General features: G+C 55.6%; 4 protein-coding genes across 4 annotated transcripts; all 4 read right to left on the bottom strand.

Moving 5' to 3' along the window:
* Positions 1-194: 194 nt before the first annotated feature.
* On the bottom strand, positions 195-1,109 carry JKF63_05557 (uncharacterized protein; the record flags this gene model as incomplete). The annotated part of the gene is made up of 1 exon (XM_067901514.1): positions 195-1,109. The coding sequence occupies one exon, from the start codon at positions 1,107-1,109 to the stop codon at positions 195-197; it is 915 nt and encodes a 304-aa protein (XP_067756780.1).
* A 2,305-nt stretch (positions 1,110-3,414) lies between these two features.
* JKF63_05556 (uncharacterized protein) lies at positions 3,415-9,593 on the bottom strand (the record flags this gene model as incomplete). The annotated part of the gene is made up of 2 exons (XM_067901513.1): positions 3,415-4,690; positions 9,055-9,593. 2 exons carry the CDS (start codon positions 9,591-9,593, stop codon positions 3,415-3,417), a joined length of 1,815 nt encoding a protein of 604 aa, XP_067756779.1.
* A 1,152-nt stretch (positions 9,594-10,745) lies between these two features.
* On the bottom strand, positions 10,746-14,135 carry JKF63_05555 (uncharacterized protein; the record flags this gene model as incomplete). The annotated part of the gene is made up of 1 exon (XM_067901512.1): positions 10,746-14,135. The coding sequence occupies one exon, from the start codon at positions 14,133-14,135 to the stop codon at positions 10,746-10,748; it is 3,390 nt and encodes a 1,129-aa protein (XP_067756778.1).
* A 2,296-nt stretch (positions 14,136-16,431) lies between these two features.
* JKF63_05554 (uncharacterized protein) lies at positions 16,432-17,433 on the bottom strand (the record flags this gene model as incomplete). The annotated part of the gene is made up of 1 exon (XM_067901511.1): positions 16,432-17,433. One exon carries the CDS (start codon positions 17,431-17,433, stop codon positions 16,432-16,434), a length of 1,002 nt encoding a protein of 333 aa, XP_067756777.1.
* Between the last annotated feature and the right edge of the window lie 135 nt (positions 17,434-17,568).

The following is a 17,568-nucleotide window of genomic DNA, read 5'->3' as shown; positions in this document are numbered from 1 at the left end:
CCATCACGTACATGTTTTCACCATATGGACGTGGGCTTCCTACCCGCCACGGCCGTCGCTGCGCTTCCCCCTCCGCCCCCCCCCCTCCCTCCCGTTTAAACTAGACTCTTACACACGGAGGAGAGGGAGGAGGGAGGCACGCAGGTAACGTACACGCACACGGACACAGGCTAGATGCGCCGTCCCTGCCCTCACTAGAAGGGACGGAATGATGCTGAGCTGCCACCACCACCGCGACCAAGCCCTTCGCCACGATGAACGCTTGAGCCTCGGACAGCAGGAGCAGATGAAAACCGGTTCCCGCCACGGCCGCGCCAGTCACTACCGGTGCCCCTACCACGGTACGACGACATGCCACCACCACCACCACCGGCGTCAAAACCACCGCGTCCGCGGTTGGTACTGAAGCTGGGCGCAGAGAAACCCTCGCGACCTCTATTGAGAGGAACCTGGTCCGGCGCCTGTGTCACCTCCATGTACTCGAGCGTCTCGGGGTCGACCTCGCGTAATGCGTTGCGGGTGACAGCCATATTCCGTCGGTGCCGGATGTAGCGCGCCTGCTCCTCCTCCGACATATTCGGGTTTGGCAGTCGGTGCCGGCGCCCGCCGCCCCTCCCACCCGGACCCCCCCGTCCACCAAACTCTGTGCCACCACGGCCGCGATACTGCGAGAGGCCCCGCCGCTGACCATCTTGCTGGTACGGCGCAGACGTAGACAAAGAGGGGGATACACCGGTCATATCTGGAAAGTCGGCTACCCCGTACGGCGCCGGTAGCAGCGCTTCAAAGGTGTCCAGCGAGAAGAGAGCCCCTTGAGCTTTCCTCTGGTGCTCGGCCAGAACTTGACGCGCTTTTGCATTGCGCTCCTGCTCATAGACCGTCTCTGTGCGCGGCTTGGGTTCGCTGGCGAGGGTGGAGGTACCCGTTGAGGAGGTCAACGCGGAACACGTCGCATTTCTTGCGCGGTGGCTGACGAAGCATGAGGACGCCACCGCCGATCGCTTTGACGCAGGCACGAATGTTAGCTCCAGGTCTTCTGACACGTCGTCTTCCTCCTCATCCGACATTGGAGCAAGCCCGCCTTCAGCGAGCCTAATATGTGAGCTCATTAGCGAAGATGCTGCCAGAAACTGTGTGGTAGGATCTCAAAAAAAAAAACCAGTACGTTGCTAGGTGTAGCTGGTCACCTGCTCCTCCAAGCTCTCTGCTCCGTCTTTTGAGCCACTTCGAAGACTAGAGCAGCAGGATGGGTGGAGGGCGGGCGGAGGTAGCGAGAAAGGCACAGCACCACGATGACGGTGAGAATGCCAAAGAAAAAAAAGAAGGGATTTTCTACCCCGGAGCAGATTGAGAATGAAGAAAAGTAGAGAGAGGGGGGGAGGGGCGGGGGAGGGGGAGCAGCTCTCTGTGTATTTATGTGAAGCTTTACACGTGCGTACACGTGTGTGTGTGTGTGTGTGTGTGTGTGTGTGTGCGCCTGCCTTTTCGAATTTATCTCGGTGGTTCTATTGTCTTTACGGGCGCATGTGAAACGCCAAATGGTTTCGCTCCAATTAATAATAATAATAATAAACCGTGAATGTGGGGATTGGATAGAGAGGCGGACTTATGCACCTCCCCTCCCTCCAAATGCAAAAAGAAGGAGGGAGTGGGGGGGGGGGGAGAGTGTGTGTCTGTGTGTGTGTGTGTGCATAAGGCGGCACCACGAAGTTCCGCTAGCGCAGCAAGCAGACATCCAACACACGACCTTTCACAGGCAGAGAGATGAGAGGTGGCCTAAGTCGTGCCCAGCAAAATAAAAAAGAAATAGAACGCTCGGTAAATGCGTAACGCAGTGTTGCTACACCATCACGTGCACATGACTATGCCTAAGTGCGTGTGTGTGTGTGTGTGTGCGCTTCACCGGGGATAACTCTTTGTGATTTTGTCTTCTGAGCACAATACATTATTTCTGTTAGCGTGTCCTGGTGCGTAGGAAAGGGTGCGTGGGAGCACCGCCACGCCCTCTCTCTCTCCACATATACACACATACACACATTCCAGGCTCATGACGTAGCGCCATGCAGCGGTACACACGTATAAGAGCCATGCCCCCCCCCACCCAGCCATCGCAGCACGGCCGCTGCAACCTCGTGCGCTCTACCTCCCATCACCAACACTTTGCCGACCACGTGGATGATACAAACGTGTTCACATCCGCGGGACGCACGGACGTAGCGACACACAAGGCCTGAACATAGACTTAGGTAGAGGTGAGTCACTCTACTCCTCGCTCCCCCCCCACCGGATGCCCATTAGACACACACACACAGAGTGGGTACTGAACTCAAACCATTGCCCACCGATGCCCCCTCACGCTGTGTGTGCAATATGAGTGTGTATCATTGTGCTCTAAAGTCAGAGCGGCTTTTCTGGCCTTCAGGACACCCCTCCTCTCCTACGCAACACCTTTCCGCTATCCCGGAATAGGCCAGGGACGCCTTACCCCCTTTTCGATACATACTCATCAGAGTGCCACAATCTTCATAAATGACTGAGGCGTACGCACCCACAAGCGTGCCGTCATATGCGCTGTTGCTCTTTTTTTTGTTTGTTTCGACACCAACACCACCCTATCCTTTACCGATGACATCTGGATCCACCATGTAGCGCACTATGAGGGACCCCCCCAGCTAGCAAGTGAGCGGGTAAAAATCTCCTCTCCTCCTCTCCTCTCCTCTCCCCCTCCCCCCTCCCTACTTTGATAATATGCACGCGCGTACACACACACACACACACACAAAGTATACGCGAGAGGCGCAAGAGGGCCTACGAACATCAACACAAGACCACCACCACCACCACCACACAAGGGTGTGGACACGCTAAGCATGGCATGAGAGTACCCCGCCGTGGAGCTCTTTGCTCAGGGAAAGAAAAAACCGGTGAAGGGAACCCTCAAGTGGGGTTTGGTGAGGGCGGTGGAAGGGAGAGAGGGGGGAAGAGGGGGGAGAGGGGAGAGAGGGGGAGAGAGGGGGGGGAGGGGGCCAAGGAAAGGCACATACATTCAAGTGCACGTGCAAACCAGAACTAAAGCACACGCACGCGTAGGGTTGGGCCAGAGGGAGCTGTTGAACGCAAAAGGAATAGAAACAAAATATCTGTGTAATCCAGACAAGGACATACAAAAAAGCAAAAAAAAAAGCGCACACACTGCACGAGAGAGAGAGAGAGAGAGAGAGACTCTCATCATAGGAAAGGGGGATGAAGGGGGAAAAGGCAGTGAGATGCGAAGAAGTGAAAAAGGGGGGGGAGGGGAGAATGAAAAAAAAAAGTGGAGGGGTGAAGGCGCGCGCTGCAGTGGTCTTGCAACTACGGTTCTCCTTTCAATTGCTTTTTTGTTTGTTTGTTTATATATATTTATCCTTTCTTGCATTAAAGAACCAGCTCCTTATCCAGGTAATAGCTTTCAGGCAGGTACTTCGGCTCCCAAAACGTGTCTTCCACCAGCTTCATCAAATCGGGGCGGTTGTCTGGGAGGTCCGCCTTGGCCAGCCCCATCGCCTGCAGTTTCAGAATACAGGCCACGGCCACCTCACTGGACACACGACGCACGTCCTCGATCGGTGGGTATAGCTGTCCCTTGGCAAGGTCGTCTGGCGTGGCTAGCGTACTCAGGCAGGCGGCTGCCGCCACCAGCACCTCCTGCGGGATGTATGGTGGCTGAGCTAAGCAGCAACCGAGGCCCACACCGGGGAATATGTACAAATTATTGCCCTGTGACGGTTGCAGCGTGCGACCGTTGACGACTGTGTCGGGGAAGGGACTGCCCGAGGCAACGATGGCGTTACCGTTCGTCCACTTGTACGCGTTCGACGGCAGGATTTCGGCTTTACTGGAGGGGTTTGATAGCGGAAAGATGATCGGGTGTGGACAGTACGAGTGCACAAATTCCACTATGTCACGCGTAAAGATGTTGCTGGTGGCGCCAAGGCCGATCAGCGCTGTTGGTCGCACGTAGCGCACGACATCGTCGAGTGTTTTGAGGTTTGCGATATCTGCATCGGAAATGTCAGTGCGCGCCCAGGCAAGTTTGTGCTTGGCTAGCTTGTCGCCGCGGTTGGTGGCCACCATGCCCTTCGAGTCCACAAAAAACGTGCTTTTCTTTATGTCCTCCTTCTTCGCTCCCGTCTCGGCAGCAAGGTCGGCGATGCTCTCGGCCACGCCGGTGGCAGCGGAGCCGGCGCCGAAAAAGAGGATGCGGTGCTGCTCCATTGGAATCTTGCTGAGTTGCACCGCTGTGCGGAAGCCCGCGGCGATAACGGCGCCCGTGCCCTGAATGTCGTCGTTGAAGCAGCGGTACTTTGTCTGGTACCGCTCCAACATGTCAAAGCAATGGTTGTTGCTGAAGTCTTCGAACTGCACAACGGCAGAGGGCCACGCCTCCTTGGCAGCCTCCATGAACTCGTCCAGCAAAGCGTAAAAGTCGGCTTCATTGCAGCGCGGTTCGCGCAGGCCCAGGTAAAGCGGGTTGTTGCGGAGATCGGCGTTGTTTGTGCCGACATCCATGACGACCGGCAGCGTTCGGCTCGGTTTCAGGCCACCCGCCGCAACGTACAGGGAGCACTTGCCGATGCTGATGCCCATGCCGTTGGCACCGAGGTCACCCAGGCCGAGAATGCGGGAGCCGTCGGTGATCACGATGACGTCAACGTTGGGCTTGCGAAGGTTTTGAATCATGTTTCTCACTTTGCCTTTGTTGGCGACGTCGAGGTAGAGCCCGTGGTCCTTCTGGTAGAGGTCACCGTACTGCTGACAGGCCTCACCGACGGTTGGTGTGTAGATGATCGGCAGTGTCTGCTTCAGGTAGCGCGTCACGATGGCGTAGTAGAGAGTGACGTTGGTGTTCTGCACGTTGCGTAGCAGCTGGTAGCGATTGATCGGCTCATTGAAGCGGTTCAGCTGATCCCAATAGCGCTCCACCTGACCGTCGAGGGTCTCGACAGACGGTGGCAGCAGTCCCTCCACGTTCATGTGGCTCCGCTCCGCAACAGTGAAGGCCGTCCCCTTATTGGTGAAGCGGTTCCGCAGGTAATCGACACCCCGCACTGGGCGCTTCGACACCTCTATCAGGTGAAGCACAGACTTGGCAAACATGTTTAGCAACGTGACCAGGAACACCAGGGCGGGGAACAGGAGGTGGCCTCGAAGGCAGGAGAGACGTGGTGATCCAAAGTGGTGGTTCAAGTAGAGATGAGCTGGTGATAATGATAACCACAGAGGCACACCAGACAGAGGCCAGGACAGGGAACACAGAGAGTGGCGGGGAGCGGTCCGGGGGGGGGGGGAGTGAAGGGTGATGGGAGAGGACCGTCAATGATGTTTCGGCCGGGGCACGGCTTTATGCTCACGCGTAGATACAGATATATATATATATATATACTTGCAGGAATGGGGCCTGAAACAACAGACGAGGGATGTGGATGGGGATGTGGATGGGGTGGGGGGGGTGGTGAAGATTGTTGAGCACGAACACACCACCAAGAGGCGAGATGCTAATAAAAGGAGATGAAAGCGAAGGTGAAGAAGAGAAGCAATGAGATTCGAATGATGTCTAAGTGACTCGAGGGGTGGCGCACGCGTGTGTGTGTGAAAGGAAGGGGAGAAGCGAAGTGAGAGAGAATGCCGCAGAAAAGAAATGAAGTACGCACGGATAATTCACTCTCACCCTACACATCACCACAGTGCATCTCAGCAGCGAGAGGAGAGGTGGGGTGGGGTGGCGGGAGAGAAGCCACACACATGGTAAATCCATTGGGCAAGCAGAGGAGGGGGCTGAGAGGTCACGAAGCAAGACTTTCGAAGGGCGTCCGCCATGCTGCAGAGTCCATCCTTTCATATTTTCGCTTCTCCGATAGGTTTTCTGTTCGTGTGTGTGTTCCTCTTGCTGCTCTAATGCCCCCCCCCCTCCTGTATTTCACTTTCTATCGCTGTAGTATATCTGTCAAAGTGTATGACGCCTCTTACTCCCCCTCAGTCACATCCACGTGAAAAAAAAAGGGGTGCGTGCATGTATGGATCATTGCAAAGGAGGGGAGGGCGGGGGGAGCGGATTAAAACTCGCGGGGAGTTTCATGACGACGGTTCTTTGGTGGTGGGGGAGGGGGAGGGGGCTAGATGTGGAAAGGCTCTTTAAAGAAGAGGAAAAAATATGCGCGAAAGAACTCCAGCGTGCGCGTGTGTGTGTGCGGGGACGGGGGGGGGGTGACGGAGACCCATAACGTGATATCACATTATTTTCTTCGTTCTGTTGAGGATCCTGTACGACATCCCCCTCCCCCCCTGCACACATACACACACGCATACACAGGCCGTACATTCTCTGTATACGGCACATATTTCGACATTTGATCATATATGTATATATATGAATACGTGTATATGTCTCTCTCTCTTTTTCTCCCCCTCCACCCTTTCGTTTTGATAGACTGATTCTCTTTTTCATTAGTGTGTGTGTGTGTGTGTATGTGTGCCCTTCGTTCAGTGGAAAATGCCACCATCAAATATATATATGCGTTAACTCGTTGCCCTTTTTCATGAAAAGGGGAGGAGATGAGATTTTGACGGGGGGAGAGAGGGAAAGGCAGGAGAAAAAACAGGGGTTACATCAGCGAACAGAACAACGTCAGAGGGAAGAAGAATGTAGGGGGAGGGGGAGGGGGATGAGAACTAAAAATGTGGCGGATGCACACGCCCTCCCCCCCGCCACTCGCCTCTTCCCCCCTCCCTGTCTTTTCCACCTTTAAAAGTTTGAACGTTCTGAGTGCATTGGAAAAGAAAAAGAAAACATATGTGATACAATGTAATTTAGATGCCTCCTTTTGTCGTTGGCTGTTGTGGGTGCGCGTGTATGTGTGAGTGTGTGTGTGTGGGGGGGAAGGGAGGGGAGGGGAGGGGAGTCTCATCCATGAACTTCTCTGCGGACGAAAAAGAAAAACAAGCATTCGCATTTCTTGTCGATGGTGATGTGGTGTGATGGAATTGCCTCTGAGCGGTAATGGTTAGGAAATTGCTGAGGAACCGCCCGTATTTTACTCCCCCTGCGCTCTCCCTTCCCCCCCCTTTCGTGTACTCCAGCAAGAGGGCATTGCACAATAGATTATTTCTGCTAGCGTGTCCTGGTGCGTAGGAAAGGGTGCGTGGGAGCACCGCCACGCCCTCTCTCTCTCCACATATACACACACACACACACATTCCAGGCTCATGACGTAGCGCCATGCAGCGGTACGCACGTATAAGAGCCATGCCCCCCCCCCCACCCAGCCATCGCAGCACAGCCGCTGCAACCTCGTGCGCTCTACCTCCCATCGCCAACACTTTGCCCACCACGTGGATGATACAAACGTGTTCACATCCGCGGGACGCACGGACATAGCGACATGCAGGGCCTGAAACTGAGAACAAAAATATATGCAGAACCGATTCACATACATAGATATATAGATATATATCAATCTATATAAACCTAAAACAAATGCACAGGTATAAATACACAATATGACACGATTATAATAAAAATAGCCCCACAAACAAGTTATCACAGACCCACACGCAAAAAAAAAAAGAGGAAGGGAGGGAGGGGAAGGGAGGGGAGAAAGGCAGAGTGGGGGGAAAAAAAGGAAGAAACCCCAATAAGAAAGACGTGGTTGTGTAGAATTGAGACTGAGGTTGTTGTTGGTGTGTGTGTGTGTATTGGGGGGGGGTGAGAGGGGAGAGGGCAGTGGTAGACATCAGCGATCACAGCGAGAGTAGACGCACGCATGCATACGCACATGGTGGCTCCTCTTCGAAGCGATCTTACCGGGTCACAGTATACAGTCATGTGACGACTTTCCCCCTCACACAAGGTTGATGTTCAGCTCAGTTGGGTACCGTGGCACCCACTGGGACGCCTTTGTGAAGGCCAGAATGGCCTCCTTCTCGCGAGGCAAGTCCTTGTTGCCGTCGATGCCGAGGCGCTGCGCCTCCATAATGACCTCTGTGGCGATGTGCGCGGAGATGCTGTGAATGTCGTCCAAGGGGGGGTAAAGCTGCTCCGCCTCCATCTGCTCCTGTGTTGTGAGCTGGTTCAAGCATGCCGAGGCAGCCACCAAGAGCTCGTCCGGGATGTAGGATGGTTGGGCCAGCGCGCAGCCGAGGCCGACACCAGGAAAGACGTACAGGTTGTTGCCCTGCGACGGCTTTATGGTCCTGCCGTCAATGGTAGAAGCCGGAAAAGGGCTGCCGGAGGCGATGATTGCGGCACCGTTGGTCCAGCGGTACGCATCATCAGGCACCACCTCCGACTTACTCGTGGGGTTCGACAGGGGAAAGATGATCGGGCGGGCAGCGTTGGCGGCAACGCTCCTCACGATCTCCTCAGTAAACACAGGGCCGACACCGCCCAGGCCGAGCAGGGCCGTCGGCCTCACGAATTTCACGACATCCTCGAGCGACGTCAGCTTTTGACTGTCCTCGGCCGAGATGTCTTTGCGCGATAGCAGCAGCTTGTGTGCCGCCAGCTTGTCGCCGCGAGTGTCGCTCACCAAACCCTTCGTGTCAACAAGGTAGAAGATCTGCAGCACACTAGTCATGTCAACGTTATACATGCGAGAAGCCAACTGGGCGATGTTCTTGGCCACACCGACAGCGGCAGAGCCGGCGCCAAAGACGACGACGCGGTGCTGCAGCGGACCAAGCCCAGACTTCTTGATGGCGTTCAGGAAGCCCGCGGCGATAACGGCGCCCGTGCCCTGAATGTCGTCGTTGAAGCAGCGGTACTTTGTCTGGTACCGCTCCAACATGTCAAAGCAATGGTTGTTGCTGAAGTCTTCGAACTGCACAACGGCAGAGGGCCAGGTGGACTTCACAGAGTCCATGAACTCGTCCATGAGACCATAGAACTGATCATCCTCGAGCCGTTTCTCGCGTGTACCGAGGTACTCGTGGTCGTTCAGATAACGCTCCGTGTTGGTGCCGACATCCATGACGACCGGCAGCACGCGGCTCGGGTTCAGGCCGGCGCCGGCAACGTACAGGGAGCACTTGCCGATGCTGATGCCGATACCGTTGGCGCCAAGGTCACCCAGGCCGAGAATGCGGGAGCCGTCGGTGATCACGATGACGTCGATGTCCTCGTACAGAGATTCTTTCATTACCTGAGCGATTTGACCCTTGAGGTGCTTGCTCAAGTACATGCCACGTTCACGCACCCAGTAGTTGCTGAAGTTCTGGCAGGCCTCACCGACGGTTGGAGTATAGATGATGGGGAGCAGCTCCTCAATGTGGGCGAGCACAAGTGCGTAGTATAGCGTAGTGTTCGTTCCATGAATGTTGGCGAGGTGCTGGTAGCGGTTGATTGGCTTATCGTAGCGACACAACTGCGCCCAGGCACGCTGCACCTGCTCTTCAAGTGTCTCGACGGTAGGCGGGAGTGAGCCAAGGATGCGAAGCTGCTTGCGTTCCTCTACTGTAAAGGCAGTACCGCGGTTGAGGTACCGGTTCGTCAAGACGCTGGCACCTTGTGAGTAGACGAGCGACGTCTGTTTGTTCTTATGATTGTTCTCGAGAGACATCTTCGTTGGTTCTTCTCGTGAAAAAAAACCCTTGAAGGGAGAAACTGCTGAGTGGGAAAGGTGAGGGAAGGAAGCAAGTGTGTGTGTGTATGTGTGTGTATGTGTGCGTGAGTAACGCTTGACAACTCAAAGGAATGGCGGCAACCCTCCGTGTGCGTCTTGGGTTCGTTTAAGATGTGTAATGGAGGAGAAGGCAGAAGTGCAAGAGAGCGCAACCACACGAGACACACGAAAAGAGGGAAGATGAGATGTATAAATCAAAAGTGCGGTAATGGGGGATATTCTAAGCGGATGTGCATGCGATTCGTCGCTCGTTGGCGATTTTCTTTTGGTTTATCGCATGTGTGAGGGAGAGGTGCGTGTGTGTGCGTGTGTGTGTGTAGAGGGGGGGAGGGGGCGGGGAGAATGGATGAGCGGATGGGTGGGTAGGGGTACCATGAAGGAATTACCCACATGGGTGCTGTCGCTGAGAATGGCGATGGAGACTGTAGCAGCGAGGAGGGGGAGGGGAGGAGAGAGGAGAAGAGAGGAGGGGGGAGGGGGCATTGCGTGCGGCACACCGATAGCGGAATCGCCATGGCAGTGTGTGGTGTGATGGCGTTGGTGTGTGTGTGTGCCCCCCCCCTCCTCCCCTATCACCAGCAGAGCGAATCAAAAAAAGTTTGGTTGTTCGTTATCACTTTGCATGTGTCACGCCTTTTTCCTCCTCTTTCAATGTTTCTTGCAGAATAACGAAAAACTCGGCCTGCCCGCCCGCCCACCCACCCTCAGCACAACACACAGACACACAACAGCACACACATATATAAGCAAAACGCACAGCAGAGCACCGTGTTGAAGAGTACTGAAGATGCGCCTACAGAGCCATCCATCAGTCGCTCGCCTTTGCCACATCGCCTCCTCAGAGCACACACGGGTACGGGATTTCCCCATTTCCCAACATTTTTGTTTCGGCATGACAAGTGCAACACTCCCGAGATACAACAACCATACTTCTGAGAACAACGCAACACACATTCTCTCCACAGACACACACACACACACGGTCATACGAAAGTCTCTCCCTCCTGGTGGAAGAGACCTCGGTCGAGTGCCTTCGCGATTCGAAAATATTGAAAGGAAAAAAAAGGGGAGAACAGGACGTTGGCATTTCTAGTCGCTTTCAGTTTGAGAAGATACGAACTCAACCTCCTCCTCCTCCTCCTCGTCGTCGTCGTCGTCCGCATCGATCACTTCAATTCCCGTTTCACTTTCCTGTTGAAGCATCGCAGCCTGACTGGCGCAGGTGATCGTCTCTTGGTCCTCCTCGAAGGCGGGCTTGTCAACTGTGATCCGGGTCGCCACCGCTGGCCCGACCGTCTTGGTGTTATCACGCTCATCAGCGAAGAGGAAAGAAAGCAGCGATGGTGCGTGCTTAGCTACAGCGCGGGTGACGCTGTCGAGATTGAAAGAAGCGACGGCGCTGATGTGGCGCCAGGCCCGTAACTCGTCCATGCGTGGTCCGCTCTTCTTCTTGGGTTGCCCCACCTTGCGAAACTGCATCTTGAGCTCTTCCGCCCTCTTGCCACGACTGCCGCGGCCGCTCGCGACGAGGCTCTCGGCAGCTTCGCAGGACGAGCAGTCCAGGAGGTCGTGTGTATCGCATAGAGTATCGGCCTTGTACTTGAATAAGGACTTGAGTTCTTCCAGTGTGAAGTGCTGCTTTGAGTCCTCCTGCATGTCCACCACGTTTGCGGACAAGCCTTGCTTGCTCACTTGCCGCTGATAAATCTTTTCCTCAATTGTGCCGGTGCTTAGCAGGCGGTATATAAAAACACGTTTCTTTTGACCATCGCGCCACACGCGGCCCATGGCCTGTGCATCGTTCGCGGGGTTCCAATCAGGATCGAACAGGATGAGCCGGTTGGCCCCGATGAGGTTCAGTCCAACCCCACCAGCCTTCGAAGAGAGAAGAAACACAATCTCTCGCGAGCTGGGCACGTTGAAGTAGTCCACCAGCTCCTGACGCTTTTTGATCGGCGTGCTGCCATCCAGCTGGAAGTAGGCGATCTTCTTGGAATCACACAGCGCCGCGATGATATCCAGCGTTTGCGTGAAGTTTGACACGATGACGAGTTTGTCGCGCTCCCCGTTTCCTTGGAGCTCGTCGAGGACGAGAGAGACGAAGTGCATCTTGCTACCGCAGCCAATGTCCAGACTGCCCGGCTTGAAGCCCTTGGGTAGTACAGAGAACGGAATGCCTTGTGGGGCGTCTGCTGCGCTGCTGCGGCCGCGACGGCGTCCAGCCTGCTGTTGATTCGCTGACGCACCTGCCCTGCTATTAGTTTGATGGGAGAGTTGCACCGCTTCATGGAATAGGTCCATGTGGTTGCACAGCTTCCGCAGAGCGGAGATCAGGACTAGCGGCGTGCACTCCGCAGACTCGACCATGTCGGCCAGTCTCTGGTAGGCCTGCTCCTGTGTTTTCCCTAGTCGTACAAAGACGGTGACGTCAACTTTGGGTGGCAGGTACGATTCATTGATGGACTGCGTGCGGCGCAGGATAAAACGCTGTGTCAGCGTCGAGAGGTAGTGGGCGCGATCGCGGCCGAGAGACTTGAGATGCTCTGGACACTCCGGGTCGCGGCCAAGTGAGACGGGCTCCTCAAAGACGCGGGCGAATAGATCACGGTTGCCGAGGATGCCGGGGTTCACAAAGTTGACCATGGCGTGAAACTCGGATAGGTCATTCTGGATGGGTGTTCCAGATAAAATGATGCGGTTGCGCGTCGGCAGCATGTCCACCGCCTTGGTCGTTTTCACCTCCGCGTTCTTGAGACGGTGGCCCTCGTCGCAGACGACCAGTTCGATTGAGCGAAGGCCCGAGAGGCGGTCAACATATTTGCGCAGCTGGTCGTACGAGATGACGAGGACATCACCGTCACCATCAAAGCGCGAAATAATGCGGTCACCCTTGGGGGTCGACTCGGAGATGGCGAAGTGCTTCACGGCACCCTCGCCAAGCCACTTGTCAAACTCGTTGCACCAGTTCTTCACCAGTGAGGACGGCGTCACGACGAGGCACTTGCGGGCGGTCGGCTGGCCATACTTGCCCTGCTTCAAACAAGTGTAAATGGTGGCCACCGTCTGGATCGTCTTTCCGAGACCCATCTCGTCTGCAAGGATGGCACCGTGATAGCCGAGCATGCGCTCACCCGTAATGCAGTCAAAGAGAAATTTGACACCGATGATTTGATGTGGCCGGAGCTTGTCGCCGATGACCGGGTCCACAACGACAGAGACTTGTCGACGGCCGTGCAAATCGCGTTTGTAGTCGGCACGGAACAGCACCACTGCCTTCTCGCGGTCAGGGTCGTGGAGTGGACGCAGCTCGTCCATGATGATTCCGTTTTTGCCCATCTTTGGGCGCCCAGCGACGGGGACCACAAAACCCGTCTCCCCCTCCTTTGGACGCCGGCGGAAGAGGATGGAGGCAAAGGCGCTGTTGCCGCAGAGAGAGTTGCCGAAACTCATTCCGGCCCGCCGCGCCCTCGCCTCCTCAGCGGCGGAGGCGTCCGCCTTGGCCTTAGCCTTGTCTTCCTTCACGCGGAGGTCGTGCTCGGAACGCAAGAAGAACTCACCGCTGCGGAACGCCTCTTCCGTGAGGGCTGTTATGAGCAACACATTCTTTGTGCTAATCTTCAGCGTGTTGCCGGCTTTGGCGTTGTCGACCTCTTCCTGCTTGATCGGGTAGCCAGGGTCGGGTCGGTTGCCATACTGCCGCCCCACGCGATCGTACATCATGACCCCCAGATTCTCTATATCGATGACGACGATGCCGACGGACTCATGCCGTGTCACACCGTCCGTCTCGATCTGGAAATACAGCCTGCCGTAGGGACTGACAGGGTAGCGGCTCACTACCTGGTCGGCTGGGATGGCGTCCTCGTTTGCAGCAGTAGCTGCAGCGGCTTCACTGAGCCCACTGGCTGCAAGCACAGCGGCACCATCGACTGCACCTGTTGCACCAGGGACAGCCTTCACGCCTCCCGCGCTAGCCTCGACCTTGACCAGCTTCGCAGCGTCGCTTGCCTCGCCGCTGACGTCCTCGGTCTCCTCACGCGTCTGCCCCTGCGCTACCCCGGCAGCTTGGAGGGCCCGTGCGGCTACCGCCTTTGCAGCGGACTCCGGCTGATGGTAGTCTATCTGGCTGCGTCGGGCAAGCCGATACGCCAGGAGATCGTTGTGTACCGCACTGCCTGCGCTGTGCGGGGCAACGGTGGGGTACATCACCTCGCGCCGCACACCAGTGGAGGTGACACAGGTCACAGTCGGCCCGGGCAGATCAGCAGCGGTGTCGGTAGCGCACTCAGCGCCCCCTGAATTAGGTGCTTTGGAGCTGCTGCCGCTGAGGGCCCGCCAACTGGCCATGAAGCGCGGTACGGCGGTAGCTGAGGAGTTGGGCAGCACGGGCTGCGCACTCGGTTTGCACGCCGCCAGCCTACTCTCACCGCTCGCTGCGGGAGGGCGGAACGTTCCGCTGCCTGCTGCGGATTTGCGCATCGTCGCCTTGAGAGTAATGCTGACAGACACGCACTCCTCCTCCCTCCCCCCCTCTTCGCTGTACGCCCGAGTATATACAATTGTGTATGTGGTAAAGAGGTCAGCAACGCTGCCCCGTTCCTCTGCTACACTAGCGGGCGTGTCGGCGTGCGCGCACCTATGTGAACCTAAAGAGGCAAAAAGGGAGGGGGAGAGAAGGGGAAGGAGGAGGAGGAGGAAGGCGACGGAGGTGACGATGCAGTCCTCGCTTGAACCCTCTCCAGAATAAGAGCTCAATGAAGATATAAGAGCGAAGATGCCAGAAAAAAAAAAGAAACGGAGGAGGAGGAGGACGGGGGGGGGGGAGGAGGAGGAGGAGGAAAGAGATGCCCTACAACCACGACAAGGCAGTGTGTGTCATCTAATGGACAAACAAAGAAAATAAGGGGAGGGGGAAGGGGAGGTGCACTGATATACGCAAGAAAAGAAGAAAACTGTGCAGAGAATGCAGGCGTGCGTGTATGACGTATGGGAAAAGGCTCATGGGTTCGAGGGATGTGGGCGTGTGAGGGAAGGCGGGGGTAGCAGGAATGGAGAAGTGAAGAAGAGAGGCGCCGAGAAGATGAGCTTGTGTGTGTTTTTTGGGGGGGTGGGAGAGCCGTATGTCTCAGTGGATGTGTTGAGATAGATTTGCAGGCTATATAAGTGACCCCGTACCTCCCTCCTTATTAGGAAGCGTAAGACTAGCCCTGTGAGTGAGTGAGTGAGTGAGCGGCAGGGTGCTCGCTTTGGTGGTTGGTGAGTGGGTGGGGCGGGAGCTGTAAAATGCTGGTGTGCTGCTTTTGTTGTTTCGTGAGTGGTGGTGTGCGAGTTGACAAATATAGGGAAAAGCCTAAAAGATATTCACATATCTCTCACTGTGCGTGCACGCCTTCGTGCTGTCGCCCAGCTGTTGGTGTTATTGACGTGTAGTGTGTAGATATTCGCAATGGCGGCGAGCGCAACGAATGGGATGGGATGGGTGGGGGGGAGGACGCTAGCCTTTGGGTGCTGCTTTATGTGTGAGGAAGGCGCTATGTAGTAGGTACGCCCGCGTAGAATTCGAGAATGTGCTTGCGCGTCATGTATGTCTATATATATATATAGATAGTTCTATGTACGTGTGTGAACCAAACAAAGGGAAAGTCAAGATGTATCAGCAGTTCAGGGCGCTCCTCTTTTTTCCGTCAATGGTGGCAGAGAAATCTAACGAGTGCCCTGTTCGCTTTTTTTTGTTGCTTTTCCTTCCCCGTTAATCGATTGCGGCTGTGTGTGTGTGTGAGAAAGAGAGAAGGATAGGGGCGCAGGGCGGTCAGCGATGGTGTGCGCATTCGTGTAGCCACGTGGTGTCCGCGCACTGGCTTGATGCATCCCCCCCCCCCCCCTCCCACAAACGTAGACCGAGGCAAAAGAAAAAAAAAACAACGATAGAAAAATGAGAGGATAGTGTGTGGATAAGGGAAGAGGCATACATGAGAAATGGGAAAGGGGGGTGGGTGGGTGGAGAGAAGGAAACAGGGAGCAAAAAACTGCAGCCGCCTGTGAATGCACACAACAACGATACACTCAACCACAGCCAAACACACAGAGGCCGTGGAGGCACTCACTCACTCACTCACTCACTCACTCACTCACTCACTCACTCACTCACTCCCCGACACAGGCACGTGCTCCCCTTCCTGAACCCGAGAGAGAGAGAGAGAGAAGTCGAGAAAGGTTGCGTTTTACTTCGAATCGCAAAAAGAATACGTGTAGACAAGGCAAACCCCCGTTTTGATCTCCATCACTAAAAAGGAGTCGACAATGGTTAGGTCAAACACTTGAGAACGGATAGAAGCGCACGCGTTGCGGGACGGTAGGGAGGCGAAGAGCGGCTTGAGAGGCCATCAGAAATACGAAAAAGAGAGCGTGTGAGTCGAAAAGTGAAACGGGTTACTCAATATGCGCACAAAGGTGTACATACGGACGAGTTGAGTCGGCACTAGTGCCTCTGGTGCGATTTTCCCCTTTTTTTCCGTGCCAGGCAAGCATCGACGTCCACGCTATGATACGCGTCTGGCGAGTGCAAGAAACCACCACACATCGAGAGTAGGCGAGAGGTGAACTCCAGAACCAACAGACCCTCTCCCCGCCCCCCCCCCCCCACACACACACACCTGCCTACTGCCTGACAGCTGAACCGGAAAGGGCACATCAGCGGCAAACGATGCTCCTATGACGCTCAACTGCGAGAGCATCAGCTCCACCACCACAATAATCAGTTTGGCTCGCTGGCCTCTTATGAAGCCTGCTTCGATTTCTTGGCTCCACTGCGCATTTTTCTATACAACTCCTTTCGATCCACGAGAAGCGTCACGAAATCTCGAATAGCAGCATCCATGTCGCGCCTCTCCGCGCCTGTCTTTGTGCTAGCCAGCTGCACCGCCTCGGCAAGGGAAGGGTAGCGCTTGGAGAAGTCGTGAACTGCCAAACGGTAGCGCATGTCATCTATAGACCGCTGCTTATCAGCCAGCTCTTTGACGAGATCTTTCTTTTCGGCAGAAAGAACCGCGGCCTTTTGTTGCACGGCTGCGAGCTCCGCCGTGGTGGCGGTAAGCTGCGCCTCGAGACGAGACTGCAACACCTTATATATCTCGATCTCCTCCTCTTTGAGCGCCGGATCAGCGAGGGCAGCAACCGCTGCGGCGTAGGCTTCCTCCGGGCTTGGGTGGGATGCGATCATCGCAACTGCAGTGTCCACATCCTCGTCTGTCATGCCGATGTCCGTCTGAGTGTGTAGAAAGTGTCCCCGCATGCGCTCATCCACATCGAGTTTCATGTCATCTATGGCTATCCATCGCCCACCAATCGCCTCCGGGTGCTCCGTGATGTGTGTGTGCAGCCAGCGGTAGATCTCGTCAACACGATCGCGTACGAGACGCTGCTCTGATGGGTCATCGGCGTAGTACGTCACCGAGCTCACTATCACTGTTCCGTTTGGTGTCCCATCCCCCACCACAGGGATGCCGTCACCGGCTTCTTGTTGAATGAACGCGTTCAATCGATCCACCATGGCGGGATGGTTGCGCCAGGTAGAGGATAACACAATGGTCACCTTCTCGCGTCCACCGATGGCGGCGATTATTCTTTCGAGACGCCGTACACACTCGCCGTTGAGGTCACCACCGCCGAAGGTAAACTTTGGCACCGGCAAGAGAACGCCGTCGATGTCGAGGAAGACGACATAGCGGCCACAGAGGCGGACGTCGATGGACATGGGCGGATCAGCAGCGGAGAACATCGCCACTAAACAACAACGAAAAAAAGGGGTGAAGGTCGGGTATGAAGGGATGTCTCCCTTTACCGGACACGCTGCAGCTACCGAAGATTACACAAGCTGAGATGCGTTGACGTTCGCCTTCGGCACCATGTGCCC

Source organism: Porcisia hertigi, chromosome 24, assembly GCF_017918235.1.
Source record: "Porcisia hertigi strain C119 chromosome 24, whole genome shotgun sequence".
NCBI lineage: Eukaryota > Euglenozoa > Kinetoplastea > Trypanosomatida > Trypanosomatidae > Porcisia > Porcisia hertigi.
The sequence above is the reverse complement of the archived record's forward strand: the minus strand, read 5'-3'. Positions and strand labels throughout refer to the sequence as shown.